Below are 21,964 nucleotides of genomic sequence, written 5' to 3'. Positions count from 1 at the left end.
TTGGCTATTCTTTGCCAGCAACAGGAGATGGACATTTCTGGAATATTCTGGCTCTTCCATCCCCTCCTTATTCCTGTTAAAGTAGCATCATGTGGGGCTCCCTGTGTGAATGGCAAGCAGGTGGGAAATAATACTTTGTATTTATCTAATTGATATACAATCCTCTGATTGTTTTTGTTTCTTGTCCCCCTTTAAAACTGCAAGAACTTTTGGTTTTGGAAGGGAAATGTTTGCTCTAAGTCCTTACCTGAGTTTCCTCTCAGATTGAGAATCATTTGCCCACCTATGTCAATAACAATGGAGGAGGTTGCTGTCTGAGAGTTATTAAGAGAGCCCTGTGAGACTTAGGAGAGGTGCCAGGGTTTAAAAGGATCCCCACGGGAATCTAATTGGGATCAAAGAGATGGTCTAAATATGGTGGAATATCTTCTAAAATATAAATGAGGTCTTACAACTTTTAGAGCTGAATAGTGGATACCAAATTCTCTCTTCGTTTGGGAGGAGAAGGACTTATCTGGTGAGCCAAAGATACCAGCCAAAAATTGAGACACCATCTTGCCGCACCATGGTGGAAAGCAGGAGGGAGATGCAATTTCTGAAATCTTTCATCCTTCAGAATTTGCATCCCTCAGACCAGAGCTGAGGGAAGGTGGGGGCTGCACTATGTGAAGGGTGTCACAAATGCCTTAGAAATTGCATCCCCCACCCTCTCCCTTGCCTTGACCCATGGCAAACAATTTCTGATGGATTAGAGTGAAAGGAGCTGAAATTATTCCATGCACTTACAACCAGAGTTACCCTTTCCTTAGGGCTGTAGTGTTTGGAGTGGTGTTCCATGCAGATGTCTGCCCAGAAAATGACAGGATTGGAGATCCTGGCTAGGGCAGAGAAATCTTTGAGTGGATCAGACTAGTTCCAGTTGTTCCTGTTCTGATCCCTGTTGTAAAACATGTAGCTGTGTGTTCTCCTCACCTGGCAATTCCTGGTTTCAGTCACAGCCCTTTACATCTTTTGTGTAAACCTTTTTAATTTAGATGGGTTGGTATTGTCCATAGTATCTTAAAGTATGACCTGTGCTAATGGTTTGCACTCCCTAAGGCCTACAGCAGTGGCTCTCAGCCTTTCCAGATCACTGTACCCCTTTCAGGAGTCTGATTTGTCTTGTGTAACCCTACGTTTTACCTCATTTAAAAACTACTTGCTTACACAATCAGACATAAAAGTACAAAAGTGTCACAGCACACAATTACTGAAAAATTGCTTACTTTCTCATTTTTACCACAACTCAGTTGGAATTAGGGCTGTCAATCGCAGTTAACTCAAGCAATTAACTTGAAACAAATTAACTCGATTAAAAAATTAGTCATGATTAATTGCAGTTTTAATTGTACTGTTAAACAATAGAACACTAATTTAAATTATAAATATTTTTGGATGTTTTTCTACATTTTCAAATATATTGATTTCAATTACAACAGAATACAAAGAGTACAGCACTTTATATTCTTATTTTTTATTACAAATATTTGCACTATAAAAAAGAAACAAAAGAAATAGTGTTTTTCAGTTCACCTCATACAAGTACTGAAGTGCAACCTCTTATCATGAAAGTGCAAGTTACAACTAAAGAATTATTTTTCTACATAACTGCACACAAAAAAACCCAACAATGTAAAACTTTAGAGCCTGCAAGTCCACTCAGTCCTACTTCTTGTTCAGCCTATCGCCAAGACAAACAAGTTTGTTTACATTTATGTGAGATAATGCTGCCTGCTACTTCTTTACGATGTCCTCTGAAAGTGAGGTGTTCGTGTGACACTTTTTTAGCCAGCATTGCAACGTATTTACATGCCAGATATGCTAAACATTTGTATGCCCCTTCATACTTTGACTTGTATATTGCACTCTTTCATTTATTTTTTACCGTGCAAATATTTGTAATAAAAAATATAAAGTGGGCACTCTACACTTTGTATTCTGCATTGTAATTTAAATCAGTATTTTTTTGAAAATGTAGAAAAACATCCAAAAATATTTATAATAAATTTAAATTGGTATTCTGTTATTGTTTAACAGTGCAATTAAAACTGTGATTAATTGCAATTAATTGTTTTAAATCACAATTAATCTTTTGACTGCCCTACTAAGTATGTGAATTATTTAGTAATTTCCCATAATTGTACAGCAAGTAGTTAGACTTAATGTTTTTAATTAGTAATTTATCAGTTACTAAGTTTTTAATTACAAAAAATACTGTTACTGACTAGAACAGGGCTTGGGTGACTGGGCAGCCTAGTGGTTACATAAGAACATAAGAACCGCGATATTGGGGTCAGACCAAAGGTCCATCTAGCCCAGTATTCGTCTTTCAACAGTGGCCAATGCCAGGTGCCCCAGAGGGAATGAACAGAACAGGTGATCATCAAGTGATCCATCCTCTGCCGCTCATTCCCAGCTTCTGGAAAACAGAGGCTAGGGACACCATCCCTGCCCATCCTGGCTAATAGCCATTGATGGGATCAATCCTCCACTACCTTATCTAGTTCTTTTTTGAACCCTGTTATAGTCTTGGCCTTCACAACATCCTCTGGCAAGGAGTTCCACAGGTTGACTGTGCATTTTGTGAAAAAATACTTCCTTTTGTTTGTTTTAAATCTGCTGCCTATCAATTTCATTTGGTGATCCCTAGTTCTTGTGTTATGAGAAGGAATAAACAACACTTCCTTATCTACTTTCTCCACACCAGTCATTATTTTATAGACCTCGATCATGTCCCCCCTTAGTCATCTCTTTTCCAAGATGAAAAGTCACAGTCTTATTAATCACGCCTCATATGGAAGCTGTTCCATACTCCTAATAGTTTTTGTTGGCCTTTTCTGAACCTTTTCCAATTCCAATATATCTTTTTTGAGATGGGGCGACCACATCTGCACGCAGTATTCAAGATGCAGGTGTACCATGCATTTATATAGAGGCAATATGATCTTTTCTGTCTTATTATCTATCCCTTTCTTAATGATTCCCAACATTCTGTTTGCTTTTTTGACTGCCGCTGCACATTGTGTACAGTTCTCTGAAAACATTCACTCAATGACTCCAAGATCTCTCTCTTGAGTGGTAATGGCTAACTTAGACCCCATCATTTTATATGTATAGTTGAGATAATGTTTTCCAATGTGCATTACTTTGCATTTATCAACATTGAATTTCATCTGCCATTTTGTTGCCCAGTCACCCAGTTTTGTGAGATCTCTTTGAAGCTCTTCACAGTCTGCTTTGGACTTAACTATCTTGAGTAGTTTTGTATCAGCTGCAAATTTTGACACCTCACTGTTTACCCCTTTTTCCAGATCATTTATGAATGCATTGAACAGTACTGGTCCCAGTACAGACTCCTGGGGGACACCACTATTTACTGCTCTCCATTCTGAAAACTGATGGTTTATTTCTACCCTTTGTTTCCTCTCTTTTAACAAGTTACCAGTCCATGAGAGAACCTTCCCTCTTATCCCATGACAGTTTAGTTTGCTTAAGAGCCTTTGATGAGGGACCTTGTCAAAAGCTTTCTGAAATCTAAATACACTATATCCACTATATCTCAGCCCCCTGCTGGCTGAGTAGCCTCAGCCTTTAAGCTTGGGTGGAGGATAGGGGGATCCAGGCCCTCCATCTTCACCAGGTCCCAGCCCAGAGCCCTGTATGTCAAACCCTGAACAGTGGGGTTGGTGTCCCTCCCGGCAGGGAGAAGGCACTGTCCTGGGCTACTTATTACCAGTCCATTCAGTTTGCAGCATGGCCCCTCTAGTCCAATCTACCAGGCAGCTTGCTTCCCACAGGATTCCCTCTGGAGTGCAGACAGAACCTCGCTGTGGTCCCAGACTCCTTCAGGCAGGACAGCCACAAACTGGTGAGGTTGAGCCACACAATGTCTCTGGGGTTCACTCAGCCAGTTACTTCCCAGGCTGGAGGTTCCTCCACAGCCTCCCTTGGTTGGGGAGCCAGTGTGCCATCTCTTCAGGCAGGGAGACAACTCACTCCTGTCTCTTCCCCAGTCAGCCCTGAACTGAGCCAAGCTCCCTTCTTTTATCCCCCCTCCAGGCCTGGCATTGGCTGCAGGTATAGCAGGATGGGGCTAGCTGGGCCCACAGGTTTTCTTTAACCCTTGCTGTGCTGGTTAGAAGTTTCTTGCTTCATCACACTAAATATCACGAAAGATCACCACCACAGAATGGATAGATTCTCTTACCACTCCTAAGAAATAAATGACCAGTCATAGAATCACAGAAATATAGGGCTGGAAGGGATCTTGAGAGGTCATCTACTCCAGCCCCCTGTGCCGAGGCAGGCCCAAGTATACGTTACTGTTCCTGACAGGTGTTTATCCAACCTGTTCTTAAAAACCTCTGGTGATGGGGATTCCACAACCTCACCAGGTAACCTCTTTCAGAATTTAACTATCCTTATAGTTTAGCAAGGTTTTCCTAATGTCTAATCTCAATCTCCCTTGCTGCAGATTAAGCCCATTACTTCTTGTCCTACCTTCAGTGGACAAGGAGAACAACTGATCACCGTCCTTTTTATAACAACAGTTAACATATTTGAAGACTGTTATCAGGTCCCCCCTCAGTCTTCTTTTCTCATGTCTAAACATGCCCAGGTTATTTAACCTTTCTTCATAGGTCAGGTTTTCTGAACCTTTTATCATTTGTTTTGCTCTCCTCTGGTCTCTTTTCAGTTTGTCCACATCTTTCTTAGAGTGTGATGCTAAAAACTGGACACAGTACTCCAGCTGAGGCCTCACGGGTGCAGAGGAGAGTGGAACAGTTAGCTCCGGTGTCTTACATACGACACTCCTGTTCATTCACCCAAGAATGATACTAGTCTTTTTCACAACGGCTTCACATTGTTGCAGCCTGTTCAGCTTGGGATCCACTATAGCTCCTGTATGCTTTTCTTCAGTACTAATGCCTGGCCAGGTATTCCCCCTTTTGTATTTGCTCATTTGATTTTTCCTTTCTAAGAGTACTATGGTGCATTTGTCTTTATTTAATTTCATCTTGTTGATTTCACACCAATTCTGCAATTTATCGAGGTCGTTTTGAATTCTAATTCTGGCCTCCAAAGTGCTTTCAACCCCTCCCAGCTTGGTTTCATCTGTAGTTTTTATAAGCATAGTGTCCACGTCATTAGCCAAGTCGTTAATGAAAATATTAAATAGTATTTGACTTAGGCCCCTGTGAGACCCTTCCGGATACTTCTAATGTTATCAAGTAAAAAATTATTTCTCTCTGTGGCTACTCAGCTCTTGAGGAAAGAGGCTGGAGAACCAACAGCACTGGGAACTCAAGGCTGAATTCATTTGTTAGCGTAGAGTGTTTTCGACCGTGTTAGATACCTGACTGGGCACTGGCAATGGGATAACAACAGGGAGAAAGCAATAGGTCTGAGTGGGAAGGGAGAGGAATTACTGGGAGGTCAGTCTATCCCAGGGATCACAGGATGGAAAAGTGCCATTGAAAAGCATAATGCAGTTGAGATTGGAGCAGAGATGTCTGTGAGTGAGCTGGTGGGACTGTGGCGGGGGCAGCAGGTTCTGAGAGGGGGACTCTGGCTGTGTCAGGGACTGGTGACCTTCGAGGAGGTGGCTGTGTATTTTACCGAGGGGCAGGGGGTTCTGCTGGATCCTGTTAGAGAGCCCTCCACAGGGACGTCATAGACTCACAGAATATCAGGGTTGAAAGGGACCTCAGGAGGTCATCTAGTCATGCAGGAGAATTAGGAGACTGTGACCTCGCAGAGTAAGTATCCCTGTCCCCTTGGGTGTTAGGATCTGGGTGGTCTCTGCAGGTCAGCTTCAGCTCCAGGATCCTACAGCCCCTGCCCCTTAGATATCTGGGGTGATCAGCACTTGCGGGTCCTAGGCCCTGTGTGAGAGAGAGGGTCACCTCCACACCTCATCCCACTGGGACGGAAACTCAGGACTCAGTGTTAATCTGGACATCCCCAGGGTTTCAAAAGAGAGTGACTCCCTCTGTCCCCTGTCTGGGGCTGGTTCCATTTAGGGGCGGTGGAAGCTTCCTAAAAGTGTGGGGGGGGGCCAATGGTGCCCGAACTGTGGCCCCGCCCCCACCCTCCACGCCCCAGAGATCCCACCCTAGCACCACCTTTTCTCCCGAGGTTCTGCTTCTGCGACACCGTCCCCCGCTCGCTCTTCTCTGCACCCTGCCCCTGCTCACTCACCCTTTCAGCCAGTAAGAAGTGGGAGGGTCATGCCCCCCCCACACTCTGGTGCCTCTGGTTCCATCCCTGGGGTCGCTGGCCCCTCTGCGGTGTTGTGACAAGCAGCTTATCTGCTCTCAGATAATAAGCTGCTGGGGATCCATGAGTTTACTCCAGGAGACACACGGCACCTCTCCCTGCAGGCACTAGGCTTTCCCACGGGGTCTCATGAACATGTTCCCCATCTGTGAGGATCAGATGTCCTCCCTGCAGAGAAAGGGGCTGGGTGTGACGTTATGGGTTGCTCTCTTGTGGGAAATGCTGAATGGCGACCTAGCCCACTGATCTCACCCGTTTCCTTCTGATGAGCAGAATCCCTAAGACCCAAATCAGACCCCATCTGCCACATGGACCAAGAGGAAGACCCCTGTGTCCTGGACTCTGAGGATTCTTCAGAAAAGAAGACCCCGAGAGGCAGGTAAGAGAGCTTAGAAACACTGAAAGGAGTTTCAGTGCAGAGAGCACAATGGGAAGGCCCCTTCTCTCTCCTCCCATGGAAAGGTTGGCAGGAAACAGAAAAACTCAGCAGCTGTGCAGCCAAGTGTCAATTGGGACTTCTCTTCCTCTGCATGGGGTTTGATGAACCTCTCGGTCTAGCAATCAGTTTACAGGTCAGCTTCTGCCGTCTCCCAGGCAGACACTTGAGAGCTGAACATTACTGATATTTGTGGGGAATCAACAGCTCTATCGTTCCTTCCAGCCAGCCCTAGACAGGACTCTGACACAATTTCTCCTCCGATGCTCAGTGTCAGCGAGCTGTCCCTGAGGCCTTTCCTGCAGTTGGGGCATTTGTAGGGCTTCCCTCTTGTATGGAATCACCAATGGATAGTGAGGGTTGAGTTTGCCCAGAGGTTTTTCCTGCACTTGAGCAGATGTACGGTTTCTCTCCTGTGTGGGTTTTCTGGTGTTTAGTGAGGGTCATGCTGGTCCTGAAGCTGCTTTCGAACTCTCACCCGTGTGGATTCTCTGGTGGACAATGAGGCTTGAGTGGACACCATAGCTTTTCCTGCAGTAAGGGCACTGGTGGGGTTTCTCCTGTGTGGATTCGGTTGGGTCTGAAGAGGGCTGACCTCCTGCTGAAGTTTTTCCCACATTCAACACATAAGATTTTCACCTTCCTCATCTGTGGTGTTTGCTGTCATGGTGTGTGTCACCTGTCCCCTTAGGAGAGAACTGACCCCGTCTGTTCCCTGACTGCTTTTTTTGTAGCCTCTCTGACCTGCGCTGGCTCTCACAGACTTTGCCCTTCACCTGCTCAAGACTCTTGGAAACTTTCCCTTTGGATCTCTGTGGTGTAACTAGAGAATTCTCCTCCTCATTCCCTGACTTGTCATCTGTTTGAATGAAAGGGACAATCCAGACATGTCAGTCCCTGTGCTAGGGAGAAAGGGAACCTCAGAAAGGGGAAGAGTAAAAGGGGATTCAGAGGGTGAAAACTAGAAGAACTGTTTGGGAGACTAAAATATGAAGAGCTGAATCCTTCAAACTGCGAGTGCTGCGTGACCTCCCCTCAGAGCTGATCAGTGCCCCATCAACACCCTCGCTGCCCAGCCGCTGGGGAGACAACACGGGCCTGGCATGGAACCTAACCATCAGGGACAGGGACTCTGTTGGGCCGCAAGAAGCCAATTCCAGAATCTGAGCCCTCCATTGCTGAGCACGCCCTGCAGGGAGTCCCCTTCCTAGGTACACCTAGTAGATATGAGCTCTGTTGTCTCAGCTGGCGCAATGGCATGTGGAGAGAGGAGGAGCTCTGAGGAAAGCAGGACCCAAACCATTCAGGGCCTTAGAGATTAACCTGTCACTTGAATTGCCCCAGGAATCAGCTCCTAGCCAGGGCCATTGCTGGGGTGCAGGAATAATGTACTAGCAACGGGGCATCTGGCTGGGCTGCTGCCTTGTGTCCTGGTAGTGGTCCCCGTGGACAGGTCCATGCAGAGTGCACTGTCATGACCCTCTCAGCAGGGGGACCTCAGAGGTCTGGATCCCTGCTGGGTTATCTTTATGGTAACCACCTGCTGGGCTCTGTGCTGTTTGCTCCTGCTGGCACCACAATACAAGGTGAACTCAGGCCGAGCAAAAAGGGAGCAGCTGGAAATGACAGCAGAGGTACAGGCAGGGCTTCTAAGGAGAGGCCCAGGAGCTGGGATCTGAGGTGGGGGAAAAAACACAGGGGAGAGGAAGGAGGCTGCAGCTGCCAAGGCAGGCGGTGGAGGAGAAGTGTTTGAGCCCCCAGGCTGGGAGGGAAGGCAGGCTGCTGAGATTCCCAGGCAAGCACCCGCAGCACATGAGGTAGAAAGGCAGAGAGGAGCTGGGTGTGCATCCCAGAGGCGATGTCGCTGCAGCCCAGGCCCCTCTCTCAAATCAGCGTGAATGGCAGGGTCTCTCAGTGAAAAACAAAACACAGAGGATTCCAGACAGCGTCTGTATGTGCAGGTTTTATTTACCAAAATAGAAATAAAGAGGTGCAACAGAGAGATAGTTCAGGGAGAGGGAATAACTAGCGCAGATGGGGTGAAATGTTACCTGAAATGGGCAATGGGCATCAAAGAATCAATCCCATTCCCCAGTGAGCAGAGTGGCATCACAGCAGGACCCCTCACTGAGCCCTACTCCACTCGTTTAAGAAGGACAAAGATCTGGACTGTCAGTGACCCATACTAGTCACTCTAATTTTAGACATTCTGAAGAACTGGAATAATTACTGTTAAATACCCGAATGATTTCCCCAGAGATAAATATAAGTCACACATTCCTTTCCCAACACCCACTCATCCACTGCTTGTTGCAAACCCCAAATACACATAGGAAATGACTGGTCTCTAATTTCTCTCGAAGATTCCCAGTGAGGAACCCCCCCGCCCTGTAATTCTTGAGTTACCAGGGTGCTCTGAGGTCATTTTAACCCAACATCAGAAATTGACCCTTAGGGGCTGCGACTCTGCACTGACCGACTGAAGTGCCTGAGTGCTGGTCTCAGAGCTGCTGGTGGCTCACGGGGTGGGAAGTTCATTGCAGACAGTAACCATGATCCTGGTACACAAAACCTTGTTCCTTTCCTTCGAGCTGGTGTTCCTCTTTGCAGCAATGAGCTCTGGCCAACTAGTGCAGAGTTGTCCCGTCTCAGCACTTGATCACTTGCTAATTCAGTCAGCTGATTCAAACTCCCAGCAACCCGTTCCCTGCCCATTCTTCCTCTCCTAGTCCCCCGAACATTTGATCTCCCTGGTTTTCTCCCAAAGTCTGCAAGGGAAGGGCCTCTGGGGCACCCACCCCACATGAACGCCAGTAAGTGGGGGAGGCACAGCCTACGTCCCAGAGGATGGTGCAGAGACAGGTCTCTGCCCTGAGAAAGGTGGCTTAGCTCAAGAAATTGGTTAGTGGAAAGGGATTTGAGTCCAGGGAGATGAGTGTCTAGGGGAGTTGGGTTCTTCTTTCCCTGACCACCACCTGGCTGGCAAGTGGCAGAGGGGCCTGGCAGCACAGCAATGAGGAAAAACTGATCGGGGCTTCTCCGCTGCCTGTGGTTTGCTACAGGAGGCAGAGCCAGAGATTCACTGAGCAGCCTGGAGGCACCTGCAGCTGCCCCCTGATCCCAGCGATAGGCAGCTGGATACTCAAGGAATTGGGAAATGCAGCATTCACTCCACCCCAGGCAGGTAATTTACAGCGTCTGTCCATCAGGTGGAGTTTCTGGTGTCTAATAAGGTGTGGGCTCTGATTGAAGCTTTTCTCGCATTCGTCGCACTTGTACGGTCTCTCTCCCGTGTGGATCCGCTCATGTACAACCAGGTGCGAGCTCCGACCGAAGCCTTTCCCGCAATCGGGGCATTTAAAGGGTCTCTCCCCTGTGTGGGTTCTCTGGTGTCTAATGAGGTGCGAGATGCAACTGAAGATTTTCCCGCAGTCTATGCATATTTTCTGCGTCTCTCCGGTCTGCTGAACTGTGGTTTTGTTGCTGTCTCTGGAACCACCCTCATGGGAAGTGGATTTACTTTGTCCCTTCCCTGAGTCCTTTTCCTTTTGCCTCTTTGATCCATTCTGACTCCCACCAATTTCTCCCTGTGCAGGAACATTTCCTCCGGATCCTCCCAATACCCTCCCATACAATTTCACTTGCGCAGGCCCTTCCTGCTGAGGATTCTCCTCCTCATTCTTACACAACATCTCGTCACCTGTTGGGGTAAGGAGAGAATCCAGACCGGAGTCAGTCCCTGTGCCGGGGGAAAGCAAACTCAGAAACAAACCAAAATAGCTATTGGGGAAATTGAAATATTAGGGTCCAAATCCCCCTAAACCCTTCCTCCGATAAGGGAAGAGTGAACCGACTCCACTCTCATATCCCATGTGAACACTCCAGGGGAAGGAGCTACTGCCAGGTGTCAGTTAGAATGGGTGGGAATGACAGCGGACGACTTGCTGGCTAGCCTCCTGATCTGGTTCACAATGAGGCAAAACTGGAGGAGTTCAGAGGGCCTAAGTGGGAATCCCAGCTGTTTCCTTCGCAGATGGACAGTTTACACGTCAGTTGAACCAAATCCTCACCTGTGCAGGCACCTCTCCGGATCCCCCTTTTCTCCGAGCCCTGGAGATCTGGGACCCATGTCTCTTCCCCTTGTTCCAGCTGACAGATCAAGTCAGGTCTGGACATCAGAAATCCTGCTCCAGGGAAAATTAACCTTGTAAGAGGAGGGTGAATTACACATTTGGGTAACAAAGGTTCAAATGTAACGTTCTAGCGCAGTTAAAACAGTATAATTCCAGAGCCATCTTTTCAAAGCCACAGGACACCGCTAACGAATACAGTCAAATATTCAGAGGTGGTTCCTTTTTAATACCCCACCAACCAGGAATCCCCTCTAGGGTCTCCCTCCGCTGCTACCCAGCCTTCCCCCATATCCATATGGGCTGGGGAAGCGTAATTAACAGACTTTTGGGCTCCTGCAAACCATGATTGGTTATTGCAATTATTCTGAGCCATGAGCAATTAGTGAGGGACCCGAATTGAACGGGTGCAGGGCTCTAACAGAGCATGCCCAGCCGCCAGCCCCACCTCTTGTACCAAAGTGCCCCTCACAGCCTGCAATCATGGCTCTATGGCACGGGGGGGGGGGGGGGGGGATAGACTGGTCCCAAGACTATCTATTGCTGTGAACAAAGCCAGCGAGAGACTCCTCAAAAGAGGTTCCTAAAAGACAAGAGAGGGCAGCTCTGTGTCCCAGAGAGCAGAGACTCCACCCACGATCCCCTTCTCGCTGACAGCGAGGGCCCTGGGGAGAGTCAGAGGGAAGCTGGGACCAGTGTGCACAAGCGAGCAGGATTCAGTGCCTTAAGGGGTGGGAGGGAGCAGCGGTGTCACCAAATGCAGCAGTTCCGGGGTATGAAGAGGTCAGGCAAGAACGCTGGAGTAGGTAGGGAACCTGGTGAGTCAGAGGGAGTATTAAAATCCGGCAGAGTGCGGAGAAGGCCTGGGAGTTAGTGTGCACTGTAATTATAGCTGCTAAATCCTCGGTTGATGACTTGGATTGCTATAGTGCCTAGAGACCTCAGCAAGGCCCAGGGCCCCTTTATGCTGGGCACTGCACAGACAAAGACAGTCCTGCCCTAGAGAATGTAAAGTCCAGATAAAAAGGGAGCTGTGGGGCTGATCCCACTGAAATCTAAGAGACCGGGAAGAACTGTGAGCAGAGGTCAATTCAGGCGATGCAAAGTTCAAATTTCAACACGCCTAGGAGACAGGAATCCTTACCCAGTGAGGTCACGTTCTCATAGTTCTCCTGCATGACATCCCTGTAGAGGGCTCGCTGACCCAGGTCCAGCAGAGCCCATTCCCCCTCAGAGAAATACACAGCCACCTCCTCGAAGGTCACCGGCATCTGTATCAACAACAAGAGTCCCCCGCTCACAACCTGCTGCCCCAGCCAGAGTCCCACCAGCTCAGTCACAGGTAGAGCTGGAAAAATCCACCTCGGCCCCAGAGAGCAGAGCCCTTTCCCTGCCAAGCGAGAGGCACAGCTGCAGAATTAAAGCTCTCGTTTCAGAGGGAAGCGAAGCTCCCAGCCTGTCCGGCTGAGAGGAGGATTATGAAGGGGGGTCGGATGCTGCCGTGTTTCTGCCCAGGAGACAGCCGGCTTTGGCCCCTCTGCACTGCTCAGAGCTTCCCTAGTAGCAGCAGAAAGCTAAAGAGAACTTTGTTCATTGCAGAGTTGTTCTGCAGAGCCTGAGAAACTCACTAGCATCATTTGAATTTCTACCTGTGCCTGCTACTGGTCCAATAGATCAGATTTCTATCTGTGCCTGCTATTGCAACCCGCTGGGCCAATACATTAGATACACCCCTCTGGCAGCTGGCCCTCAAAAATGCAATAGGCTACTGCCCTCACAAGCTAATGGAGTTACTTTAGCTCAAGCGGCAGAGATCTGCATGTGGTGTGGGAGTTTACCGGGTCCACCACACAGACACACACCGTAGCAAGAGACGGATATGAAAATGGAATTAAAACCTTGCTCAAGGAGCCACACAAGCCACCGTGGCATACATGGGAACCTCCGGCACTGCCCTCACCAGTGCAACAGGGTTCCCGAAAACAGACAGGGCTTCAGAGAGCCAGGGCATCATGACGATGAATGCTCTTCCCAGCCAGTCTGGAAGATAAGAAATGATTTGGCCTGCGTCCCCAGATGCTGCTGTGCTGCTTTTCCTAGTCTGCCGATAGGCAGCTCCGGAGTAATTGCTGCTGGCCAGTTCCAGGCTGCCCTTCAGAGCTGTGAGCATCTGAGAAACGCATCAGAAATGGTCTGCTGTTGCTGCTGCCCACTGTGAAACTCCGAGCAGGAGCAGAAGCTACACGAGAGTTATTCATGGGGGGGGGGGGAGGCAGAAACGCCCCAGAACTGAAAGGGAAGGGATTGGATAGCAGAGTTCCCCATGCAGACTGCTTCAGACCTCATCGTGTGGCTACTAGATAAGAGACAGATCCTGGAAATGGAGCCCATGAGTACTGTCCATGGACAGCTTCCCAGGAGGAATTCCAGCAGCTGAACATGGGAAGAAGGGTTGGTTGCCCCCTTTCCTCTTTGTATCAACCTCTGGCTAGGAAGCTCAGGGCTGTGGCTAGCAGGAGTCCGATACGTTCTTCAGTGCCTGGACACGCAGCTTGATTCCTGGTCCACAGACGGGGGAATTCCCCCTGTTCTCTAGAGTCCCAGCAGGTTTGTCACACTCTAACCCCACCTCCCACTCCCTACTCCTGTGTATGCCCTGCTCCCTCCCCGTCCAGCACAAACCCTGCAGCAGCTCCCTGAAAAATCCCCTACCTGAATACGCTGTGCTAAAGCCATTTCGCTTCTGGGAAGACGTGGCTGGACTGGACGGATGTTATTCTGCAGCCTGCCAGGGAGAGAGGTGATTGGGGAGGCGTCAGAGGGGGTTTTAGTCCACTTCACACCTTGACTCCCCCCAGGTTTGTCTCCTGCACACAGAGGTTCTGACTCTGCAAAGCTGGGAAAGTCCATAGTCACTTTATTACAGCACAGACCTGGCCCCTCCTAGCAGGACTGAGACATCTTTAAACCTCCCAGTATCCGAGTCTGTGAACCAAATGCTAGAAATGAGCCGAATCAAAGGAGATGCTTGTTTTGGAGGATTCCTGAGGGCACCATGTTCCCTCAGCAGGCAGGGGGCGCAGGCAGAGGCAAGAACTGCTTTTTCCTCTCTCCTTGTCCCCAGGAAAGTCAGTCTGCCCAGGAGTGCTGCAGTGAATGGAGCTGGGCAGGTTTGGGAGCTGGGAGTCTCCCTCCCCATTCATTGCTCCTGCTGCCCCTTCCCATCACCCCCCCCCCCCCGAGCTCAGATTTTACACCCAGCTGGAAACGTTGCCATTATGCCCATGGTTTTTGCTTCTCTTTCAAAACACCATGCCAAGGAAGGCGTGAATTCTGGCCTGTGAGTTCTTGCAACAATTTCTGGTTTTTTAGCCTTGCGAAACTGCCAGCCTGGACGAAGGCAAGGGACAGATGGGGAGGCAGCTTTTGAAGGATGAAAGGGAAATCTTACAGAAATTGCATCCTATGGTTTCCAAAAATATCCAATCTTGATTTAAAAATTAGTAACTTTTTCCACTGGTTAATAATCCTTAGTGTTAAACAATTGCACCTTATTTCTTGTCTGCATTTGGCTTCAACTTCCAGACAGAACTTGTTTATGCCTTTGTTCGCCAGAATGAAGAGCCCTCTGTATCACATTTCTGTTGTCCATGTAGGTACCTATAGACTATGAGCAAGACACCCCTTAAACTTCCCTTTGCAAAGTAAAATCGACCCCAGAAGCTCACTCTGTCCCTGTGCAGCTTGTTTTCCAGTCCTTTAATCATTGTCTGAACACAATAGTGTGCAGCAATGGTCATGCCACAGCCAAATACAGAGGTAACATAACTTCCCTGTTCTTCCTGGATATTCCCGTTTGTGCATCCAAGGATCACATCAGCCCTTTTGGCCACAGCTTTGCCCTGGGAGCGCAGGTTCAGCTGATTATCCACCAGTCCCACAAGTCTTTTTTCAGAATCCCTGCTTCCCACGAGACAGCGCACCATCCTGCAAGTGTGGCCTACATTAAGGCTTGATTCGAACGATTTATTTACACTAATAAAATGCTGTTGGGAAGGGTGATGCACTCACAGTATGGCCCGTTTTGGATGAAATCTGAAAGGCCTCTCTCTTCCCAGGAAAAGATTTTTTTTAAAAAAAGATCACATATCATGAGAGCATCAAATAGAGACCTAGTTAATGAAACAGTGGGGTTGTAGCTGTGTCGGTCCCAGGATAGTAGAGAGACAAGGTGGGGGAGGGAATATCTTTTATTGGACCAGCTTCTGTTGGGGAGAGAGATAAGCTTTCCGGGCTCACCCAGAGCTCTGCTCCAGGTCTGGGAAACTTACTCACAGCTAAATACAAGGTGGGGCTAGGGTGACCAGACAGCAAGGGTGACAAATCAGGATGGGGGGTTGGGGTAATAAGTGTCTATATAAGACAAAGCCCCAAATATTGGGACTGTCCCTATAAAATCGGGAGCTCTGGTCACCCTAGATGGAGTAGGCTGTTTAGCGTACGTAGTTCTGTGTATATCTGTATAGGTGTTAACTACTTACATGAAACAATCCCTTCCACCTTGTATTTAGCTGTGATGCTCCGAGTTCATTCCCAACCCTGAAGAAGAGCTTCTGGTGAGCCCCAAAGCTTCTCTCTCTCTCACCCCCGCCTTGGCTGCACAAATATTTCTCCAGGAGCCTCTTGTCCCACAGTTATCTAGAGCCCGTGAGAGTCACTTTGCGCAGATGACAAATGTGGGGGGGGAGGGGGGGGACGCAGCGAACCCATCCCTCTCTGCACTGGGATCCTGGGGAGATTTACCCACCCCTGCAGAGGGAAGTGGCCCCTCCTGGCTTGTCTAAGGGGCTAGATTATTAAAATACAGAACCCGCAAGGCTCCCCCTTTCCCTGGTATTTCTCTCACCCAGCAGCTTCCCAGGGGTTGCGAGATCTGAGCCTCCCTGGGCTGTTTGCGCAGAGTCACTTTCCTGCCCGGCCCCAGCCCTTTCCCCGGGTCTCTCCCCTCACCTGCAGGCTCCGGCTCCGGGGCTGGTGTCGGCAGAGCCCGGAGCTGCCCCAGGGGCTGGCTCCAGCCCCCGCAGAAAGTCCCCCCGGCTGGGCCCAGAGCGGCGTTAATGCAGGGCTCTCCCCGCACAGAGCCCTTTGCAGCAGTTGCTCAGCCCCGGCTCCCAGTCACAACAAGGGAAGGAAGCAGCAGCAACAACTGACCTAGGAAGTTCAGCAGAGACAGAAAGCAAGAAAATGAGTCCAGCTTCCCCTCTTTTAACCGTGGGCCCTCTGGTGGTAGCAACAAAACGAACCAGAGCCAGAGGTGTCAAGCCTCCAGCATTGCCCTGGAGTCTCCAGGACCTGAAGAGTCATCATTCAGTAAAGATTATGTCACGTAATTAAACCTCCTGGAATAGTCCAACCAAAAGGGCAGCCCTAAACAAGACAGAGACAGGCACAGAACTGGTCTACACACATAAATCGCACTGACTTAACTCTCAGGGCTTGTCTAGAGGGGAAATTAAATCCAGTTAGCTACAGGTGTTAAAGCACATTAAACCCCTTTATGACTATGGTCATTCACAGAGAAGGATGCTATATTTACTTCCTGTGCAGACAAGTTCTACATTGATTTCCAAATAGGTTTAGGCCAGGGCTTGTCTCTATGGGGAAGCTTTGCATAGATTCATCCATTACATGGCCAGGAGGGACAATTGTGATTACCTATTCCCACCTCCTCTATAACACAAGCCATAGAACTTCCTTGAATTAATTCCTGCTTGAACTAGTTCATATGGTTCCCAAAAATATCCAATCTTGATTTAAAAATTAGTAACTTTTTCCACTGGTTAATAATCCTTAGTGTTAAACAATTGCACCTTATTTCTTGTCTGCATTTGGCTTCAACTTCCAGACATTAGAACTTGCTTATGCCTTTGTTCGCCAGAATGAAGAGCCCTCCTGTATCACATTTCTGTTGTCCACGTAGGTACCTATAGACTATAAGCAAGACACCCCTTAACCTTCCCTTTGCAAAGTAAAATCGACCCCAGAAGCTCACTCTGTCCCTGTACAGCTTGTTTTCCAGTCCTTTAATCATTGTCTGAACACAATAGTGTGCAGCAATGGTCATGCCACAGCCAAATACAGAGGTAACATAACTTCCCTATTCTTCTTGGATATTCCCGTTTGTGCATCCAAGGATCACATCAGCCCTTTTGGCCACAGCTTTGCCCTGGGAGCGCAGGTTCAGCTGATCATCCACCAGTCCCACAAGTCTTTTTTCAGAGTTCCTGCTTTCCACGAGACAGCGCCCCATCCTGCAAGTGTGGCCTACAGTTTTTGGTTCTAGATTCATAACTCTGCATTTGGCCATATTAAACCATAAATTGTTTGCTTGTGCCCAGCTCACCAAGTGACTCAGACTGCTCTCTGTCAGCAACCTGTCCTCTTCGTGATTCCCTCCCACCCTTTGCAATCTGCAAACTTTATGGGTGATACTTTTTGGTTTTCTCCCAGCTTGCTGATGAAAATGTGAAGTAGGTAGGGCCAAGAGCTGATCCCTGCAGGGTCCCCCTATACACACACCTGCTCAGTGATGGTTTCCCATTTACAATTCTGAAACCTGTCTGTTAGCCAGTTTTTAATTCATTTGTTTTGTGCCATATAGTTTTGTTTTAATCATTCCAGTTTCTCTTGCAAAGTAAGCCTGGGTGTGAATTTAACGGATGATTGCTATTTCACAAGCAATGGTCTCAAGTTGCAGTGGGGGAGGTCTAGGATGGATATTAAGAAACACTTTTTCACTAGGAGGGTGGTGAAGCACTGGAATGGGTTACCTAGGGAGGTGGTGGAATCTCCGTCCTTAGAGGTTTTTAAGGCCCGGCTTGACAAAGCCCTGGCTGGGATGATTTAGTTGGTGTTGGTCCTGCTTCGAGCAGGGGGTTGGACTAGATGACCTCCTGAGGTATCTTCCAACCCTACTATTCTATGATTAACTCCCCCTGTGGTTAACAATGAAATTGTCAACACAGAGAGCTATTACAGAGTAACTATTCCCCACTGTTTCACCCATGAACAAGCCCTTAGTTTATATTAGTGCAACCCCCTTTGTAATCTGTAGCAATTTAGCTGTGTGTAAACTAAGCCAGAGAGAAATGTGATGCAGGGCTCCCAGCAGCCTTTCTTTGGCTAGGTTCTCATGTCCCTTTTATTGTCAGGATTCTCCAGACAACCCCCATCCCATTGGACTCCCACCTCCATGAAGCTCTTTATATCCATCCCCTCCCACCACAATCCCAGGACAGCTGGGTTCTCAAGGTTCCCATTAAGGAGCCATCAGCCTGGCTGGCAGGCAGGAAGGTCCTGCATGGGGAGGTTTTCTCATCATGTTTCTGGGAGTGCCCAAGACTAGTGTAGATCCAGAGCTGGAGAGGTGTGGGATGAGAGATGTGGCTGGGGGGGGAAAGGGTGGAGCTCTTTCCCCTTGAGATTAAGTTAGAGGGACAGTGGAACAGCTGGGAATAGAACCTAGGAGTCCTGCCTCCCAGTCACCCCCTGGCGGCCTGAGAATGAAGTTATTTGTCTCCCATCCAGGCTGAGAAGTGGTTTCCTCAGCTAGGGCCTGACTGACTGTCACATACACCCTGCAAGGATCCTCAAGGATATGCCCCTTTGGCTCCCTGCAAAATCCCTGACCAGTCCCTTCACACACAGTAAGTAGGCAGCTGCCTTTGCAGTTCCCAAGTGTAGACCATACACCACTGGAGTGCAACTGGCAGGAGGAACTCAAGGGCTGGGGGCCTGCAGTGAGTGCCTAGGGGTCTCCGCCCTGCTTAGTCTTGCCGCAACACTGTCACAAGGGAACAAAGAGCAGTAGGATGTGAAAACTGGGGTACAAGCAGGACCAAGAACTGGAATTTGAGCTTAGGGGAAGGGAAGGTAGTGAGAAGAGGCTGCAGCAGTCAAGGCAGGAAGTGGCAAAGGTGTGGAGGAGTATTTTAGGCCCAGAAAAAAGAGAGAGAGAGAGAGAGTGTGTGTGTAGGGGGGGAGGGGTTGGGGTGGTCTGAGAGGTGGGGGAAGCATAGGCACGATGAAAGAAAAGCCAGCACGTGAGGGGAGAAGAGGAGCTGGGTGTCACTGTAATGAGAGCAGCAGAGTATACAAGTGGAGAGGAGGAATGGGGAGTGGGGGGGAATCAGACTGCAAACAGTTTCTAAATACACAAATTTTATTCACCCCAAGAGGCATGACGAAACGTGATCTCAGGATTGTTCTGGGAGAGGGAACAAAGGGTTCACCTGAAAGAGGCTCCGTACAGCAAAGAAACAATAACCTCGTTTACCACATCCCATCACCAGCATGTTCTCACAGCCACAGCTTCTCTGCAGCCTAGTCAGCAAAAGCTGTAGTCCTCCAAGAGGACAATGAGAAGTTCTGACTGGCAGTGACTGTGACCAACAGCCATTCTGAAAATAGATATTCAGAGGAATCAGAATAATTGCTCTTATTGAAATAACTTATATTTATTTCAGAGGAAATACCTAAGCCAAAGTCCTCCGCTTCCACCCGCTGCAGATTTCATTTGTTGAAATTTCATTTGTTGACTTTAAAGTTGATCTCCAATTTCTCTGGAAGATTCCCAGTTAGGTAGAGCCCCAGGTTATTCATAAGTTACCCTTTTAGTTCACTGTGCTCTGATGTGGTCTCAGCTGAACATCAGAAACAGCAAACTGGTCAGGGCTGCAACTCTGAATTCGGAGAGAAGAGTCTACTTGACAGCTTCAGGGGTTGTCTGATCACTGCAGACTAACTGCAGTCCCTGTGCTGCCTGGCACAAAGTACCTTCCCTTGTTCTCTTCATGCTGCCCAAAGTTCCTCTCTGCAATAAAGAGCTATAACCAACTAGCGTAGAGTGTTTTCCAGTCTCAGCCCCTTATCATTGGCTGATTCAAATCCCTCTGCCCACCTACTATCTTCCTTTTGCTCAAAAACATTGTTTCCTCTACACTTCATCCCTCTTATCACTTGGAAGTGATAGCGGAGGAGAATGACCTGGGTGTATTGGTTGATCACAGAATGACTATGACTCACCAATGTGACACGGAAAAGGCTAATGCAGTCCTAGGATGCCCCACGTGAGGTATTTCCAGTAGAGACAGGGAAGTGTTTGTACCCTTATACAAGACACTGGCAAGACTTCATCTGGAATTCTGTGTGCTATTCTGGTCTCCCATGTTTAAGAAAGATGAATTCAAACTGGACCAGGTGCAGACAAGGGCAGCTAGGATGATCTGAGGAATGGAAAACCTACCTTATGAGAAGAGATTCAGAGAGCACGGCTTTAGCAGCCTAACCCAATGAAGGCTGAGGGGAGATATGATTGCTTTCTATAAATACATCAGAGGGCTAAACACCAGGGAGGGAGAGGAGTTATTTAAGTTAAGCACCAATGTGGACAGAAGAACAAATAGATATAAATTGGCCATCAACAAATTTAGGCTTGAAATTAGATGAAGGCTTCTAACCACCAGAGGAGTGAAGTTCTCAAACAGCCTTCCAAGTGGGGGCAAAAACCTTACTGGCTTCAAGACTGAGCTTGATAAGTTAATGGAGGGGATGGTATGATGAGCCTGCCTACAATGGTACATCACTGATCTGTGACTGCTAGCAGCAAACATCTCCAACCGGTTATAGGACACTAGATGGGGAGGACGGACTTATTTCAGAGAATTCTTCCCCAGGTGTCTGGCTGGTAGGTCTTGCCCACATGCTCAGGGTCAAACTGATTGCCCTATTTAGAGTCAGAAAGGAATTTCCCCCTGGGATCAGATTGGCAGAGACCCTGCGAGGGCTTTGCCTTCCTCTGCAGCGTGGGGCATGGGTCACTTGCAGATTTAAACTAATGTAAATGGTGGATTCTCTGTAACTTGAAGGATTGAAGAATGATTTGAGGACTGCAGTAACTCAGCCAGAGGTTAGGGGACTGTTAGAGGGGTGGTTCTGTGGCCTGCAATATTCAGGAGGTCAGACTAAGTGATCATGATGGTCCCTTCTGACCTTAAATCCCCAGCATTTGATCTCCCTGGTTTCCTCCCACAGTCTGCAAGGGAAGGGCCTCTGGGACACCCACCCCACCAGAAATAGCTCCAATAAGGGGGAGGGGGCAGCCTAAGACCCAGTAGAGGGTGTAGAGACAGGTCTCTGGTGTGAGAAAGGTGGCTTAGTTCAAGGAATTGGTTAGTGGAAAGGGATTTGAGTCCAGGGAGAGGAGTTGCTAGGGGAGCTGGGTTCTTCTTTCCTCTACCCGCACCTGGCTGGCAGTGCAGCAATGAGGAAAAACTGATCGGGGTTTCTCCACAGCCTGGGGTTTACTACTGGAGGCAGACCCAGAGATTCACTGAGCAGACCAGAGGCACCTGCAGCTGCCCCCTGACCCCAGAGAGAGGTAGCTGGATACTCAAGGAATTGGGAAATACGGTATTTGCTCTAGCCAACAGAGGGAATTTAGAGAGTTTCTTCTTCCTATGGCGTCTCTGATGTCCAACGAGGCGCGTGCTGCTATTGAAGCTTTTCTCGCATTCGTCGCACTTGAAGGGTCTCTGGCCCGTGTGGATCCTCTCATGTACAATCAGGTGCGAGCTCTGACCGAAGCTTTTCCCACAGACGGGGCATTCATAGGGTCTCTCCCCCGTGTGGGTTCTCTGGTGTCTAGTGAGGTGTGAGTTGCAGCTGAAGATTTTCCCGCAGTACTGGCATATTTTTGGTGTCTCTCCGGTCTGCTGGACCGTGATTTTGTGAACGTCTCTGGAACCACCCTCATGGGGAGTGGATTTGCTCTGTCCCTTCCCTGCATGGTTTTCCTTCTTCCCCTTTGATCCAAGCTGACTCCCACCAGCTTCTCCCTGTGCAGGAGCATCCACTGTGGATCTTCCCAATAGCATTCCATGCAACTCCACTTGTTTATGAGCTTTCTGCAGGGGATTCTCCTCCTCATTCTCACTCACCATCCAGTCACCTGCTGGGACAGGGAGAGAATCCAGTCAGGAGTCATTTCCAATGCCAAGGAAAGGGTGAAACAAGCCTAAAT

The 21,964-nt window shown here is 48.5% G+C and overlaps 1 protein-coding gene across 2 annotated transcripts in view; it reads right to left on the bottom strand.

The window, feature by feature from the left end:
* Nucleotides 1–8,714: 8,714 nt before the first annotated feature.
* LOC141998735 (zinc finger protein 620-like) overlaps nt 8,715–21,964 on the bottom strand; it is a 22,124-nt gene continuing 8,874 nt past the window's right edge. The window contains exons 1-4 of one of the 2 annotated variants that reach the window (XM_074971724.1): nt 13,597–14,044; nt 12,029–12,155; nt 10,825–10,938; nt 8,715–10,454 (exon numbers count right to left, since the gene is read on the bottom strand). In XM_074971724.1, coding sequence (XP_074827825.1) covers nt 9,811–10,454; nt 10,825–10,938; nt 12,029–12,155; nt 13,597–13,794 — 1,083 coding nt within the window. In that variant the 5' untranslated portion in view covers nt 13,795–14,044 and the 3' untranslated portion in view covers nt 8,715–9,810. Of the gene's footprint in view, nt 10,455–10,824; nt 10,939–12,028; nt 12,156–13,596; nt 14,045–21,399; nt 21,893–21,964 lie in introns of those variants that run through there. The other variant, XM_074971723.1, reaches the window with a different exon arrangement.

Source organism: Natator depressus, chromosome 14 (assembly GCF_965152275.1).
Source record: "Natator depressus isolate rNatDep1 chromosome 14, rNatDep2.hap1, whole genome shotgun sequence".
Taxonomy (NCBI): Eukaryota; Metazoa; Chordata; order Testudines; family Cheloniidae; genus Natator; species Natator depressus.
Note: the sequence above shows the minus strand (reverse complement) of the source record. Positions and strands in the feature narration are given on the sequence as shown.